This window comes from Penaeus monodon, unplaced genomic scaffold (assembly GCF_015228065.2).
Source record: "Penaeus monodon isolate SGIC_2016 unplaced genomic scaffold, NSTDA_Pmon_1 PmonScaffold_1183, whole genome shotgun sequence".
Lineage (NCBI taxonomy): Eukaryota > Metazoa > Arthropoda > Malacostraca > Decapoda > Penaeidae > Penaeus > Penaeus monodon.
In genome coordinates this window covers 24,292-27,500 of record NW_023640636.1, presented here as the reverse complement: position 1 = coordinate 27,500, position 3,209 = coordinate 24,292, and the positions used below count along the sequence as shown (strand labels likewise).

The following is a 3,209-nucleotide window of genomic DNA, read 5'->3' as shown; positions in this document are numbered from 1 at the left end:
ATACTATTGGTGGAGGACTGATGACAGCCCCTAGAGGAAATGGCATAGCATTGTACTGTGGCTGATGCCACAGTCACCTCACTCGGCACTGGCGCGACCTCGCTCGGCATAGTAACCTCTATACCGAGTCAGCCAGAGTGACATGTCATGGTATTTTGCTCGCTTGCTTAGCTCACTCTCTGGAGGGGGAGTACCTGTAGCAGCACAACCCCGAAGTTCAGCAAATTTCCCCAAGTCGGGTCACATCAGGTCCACAGTTGTGTCCTTGCATTCTCAGCAGCAGGTGCTTCTCTCGACTCACTTCAGATACCTGACCGTCTAACACGGACACCTCTCGCCTCTCTCATTGGACAGAAGGCTCCCTCATTCCCTACATGCTTACACAGTGCATGTGCACTATGCCACAGAATCTGGAACTGAGATTTCACTTGTGGTCCTGCCACTGGAACCTCCTCTTTGAGGTGCAGGACCAGAGCTCTCTCTCTGAGGTGATACAGCCTTTGGGTAGCTGGGAGAGGAAGGAAGGGTTCCAAACAATGATGCCTATCTTGTAGGCGGAAGGGCATCCCCTCTGATCTCTCCCCAGAGGTTTACACCTACCTACAGTAGGTGTAGGTAGGTGTGCGCTGTGGAGACAGGAGTCCTGTAGGTTGAGTGGCTAGCAACACGCCTCTTTGGTCCCTTATTCCAGCAAGACAGGTGGCCTAGTCAGGTCAATCGGCTGGTCTCCTTCGGGAGGATAGGAGTGAATGTCGCCGTTGGCACTCACACTGGTCCCTTGAGTGGCGGTACAACAGCCATTGGCTGCGTATATCCTCTCACCACCCCTGGGGCTGTTAGACATTAGTTTTAACATATAACTTCCTTTGCTGGACTTGGTGGGGGCGTTAGTGGATGAAATAACTGCTTATTTTATGGCAAGTATTTCTTCAATCCCCCCCCCCCCCCCACCACACACACACACAACATAGAGATATAAATGATGATGAACCATGCAAGGCCCAGACTACGGCAGTCACTCTGAAGCCATACATGGCTTCTAGTGGCAAGAGAAAATCCAAAGTGCAGGTTTACTCTATCAGACCTACTGCTAAAATGGACGCAACATCAGCCAAAAACATGTCTGTCCATGAGATTGTCCAGCAGATGGACTCTCGTGCTGGCCTCTCCAGGACAGCACCTAATCAGGGAGACTTCTGAGTACCCCTCAGACATCCTCCCTGACCGAGATGGGAGCACAAGCTAAACCATCCAAAATGGCTGCTGCTCCCACGACTGCAGCCCAGAATATAAGCTGAAAGGGTGGTTCGAAACGACCCAGGCTGGAGAGTCTGGACCCCTAGGTATTTCCCACAGTTCAAGATTCCCTCTAAAACTGAAGGCTTCGACAATGCCTACAAATTGGTAAGAGCATTGGAGATGCAGAAAAAAATCTGGTTGTCAATCCAGGTTGCCAGAGACCAGGGTATGCCCTGTAGGTTTAGGTAAACATTACGGTTAGTCAAATTGGCTCTTTATTTGTGGAGCTTACAACTGTGTTCTTTGGTGAGAGCCTAGCCGATGAGTGAGTGTTGGTTCTGGGTTCGCGGCTTAAATGGCCCAGCCGCGATATGTACACACTGGTCAGGTCTGAGGAGCTCCACAGTGATCGGCGGGGGCCAGATCGCCAAACATCAAGAGCCTGCTCTACCGTGTGCGGGAGCTCGTCGCGAGGTGGTCACCATAGCATTCCCCTTCCAGTGAAGCGGTCGCGAAACAAATTTTTGAAACTCTGCACTGTTCCTGAAGATGCACAGGCTGCACACGGTCAATGCATATGTTGTCCTTTCCTCGTGGACGCTGGATGGTGATGGTCTTCCTGTCCCGCTTGACGACCAGAAAATGTCCTTCGTAGGGCGGGCAGAGGGGGGGGGGCTTGGTAGGTTGCCTGACGAAGATGTCTGAGCAGTCTTGGAGGTCAGGTGGTAAGTAAATGTCTCGCTGCCGTGAAGGTCGAGTCGGACAGGAGGGGATGCAGGCCATGCGGTCACGAAGCTGTTTTCCGAAAGCTCCTGGGTTTTGGTTTCCGGAGCTAACTAAGAAGTCCACAGGGAGGGCTATGGTGGTTCCATAAACCATCTCGGCAGCGGTGCACTGAAGATCCTACTTGAAAGAGGTCCGTATGTGTAGGAGTGCCAAAGGCAAAGCATTGTAGGCGCTCTACCATGCCGTTGGCACTGGGCTGGTAGGCCGTGGTCCGGATGCGCTTCGAGCCGAGGAGAATCATCAGCTGCCTCCAGAGCTTGGACTCAAACTGACACCCGCGATCGGTCGTGACCGTTGCAGAAGTGCCATGGTGAGAGATCCAGCTGCTGATAAAGGTCTTGGCAATGGTGGTGGCAGTGATATCCATGATGGGGATGGCCTCAGACCACCTGGTAAACTGGTCGATCATCGTCAGGACGTAGCTGTAACCCTGGTCGGCTGGGAGAGGACCAACCACATCGAGGTGCACATGTTCGAAGCGGCCGTCTGGTACCAGGAATACCTGTGGGGGAGACTTAGTATGCCGGTGAATCTTACTGCGCTGGCACTCAGCTGGCACACTCCCGGACGTCTCTATTGATGCCAGGCCATTGCTGTGGATGAGATCCTGGGTCGCGCAAATTCCCCAATGAGCATGGTAAGCCTCGAAAAATTGTCAGCGGAGTGATGGTGGAATGTAATGATGAGGGCGGCCAAGTGAGGTGTCACAGAGGATGGAGCTGCACCTGTTCCAGCTGAAGAGAGGTATCCCCGTCGAGAAGCCTGGAGAGGAACGTATCCTGTTGCTGTTCCCTGCGAACTAGATAGTAGTTGATGGGGTTGTTGCTGGCACTTACCATGGCTATCGATACTCTGGATAGGGCGTCTGCAGCCTGGTTGTTGGTGCCTCGGATGAGTCGTATGTCGATGGTGAACTGGGCCACGAAATCCAGGTGTCTTTCTTCATGTGGGAACTGGCGGACGGCTTCTGTTGTGCAGGGCGACGGTGAGGGGCTTGTGATCCAGTCAAGATGTGGAAGTCTTTTGCCCTCGACATATGCCCGGAAGTGCTTGATGGCAGTGTAGCCTGCAAGGAGTTATTTGCCGAAAGCACTGTATCGATTTTGCTGAGGGTTGAGAGTCTGCGAAAAGAAAGCCAGGGGCTGCCAACCTTTACCTGGATCATGCAGCAGAACAGCTCCCAT

General features: G+C 52.9%; 1 protein-coding gene across 1 annotated transcript; it reads right to left on the bottom strand.

Moving 5' to 3' along the window:
* Window positions 1-1,686: 1,686 nt before the first annotated feature.
* On the bottom strand, window positions 1,687-3,209 carry LOC119568967. Its single transcript, XM_037917347.1, has 4 exons — window positions 3,182-3,209; window positions 2,751-3,091; window positions 2,204-2,632; window positions 1,687-2,142 (listed from the first exon to the last, which is right to left on the bottom strand). The coding sequence occupies exons 1-4, from the start codon at window positions 3,207-3,209 to the stop codon at window positions 1,687-1,689; spliced, it is 1,254 nt and encodes a 417-aa protein (XP_037773275.1).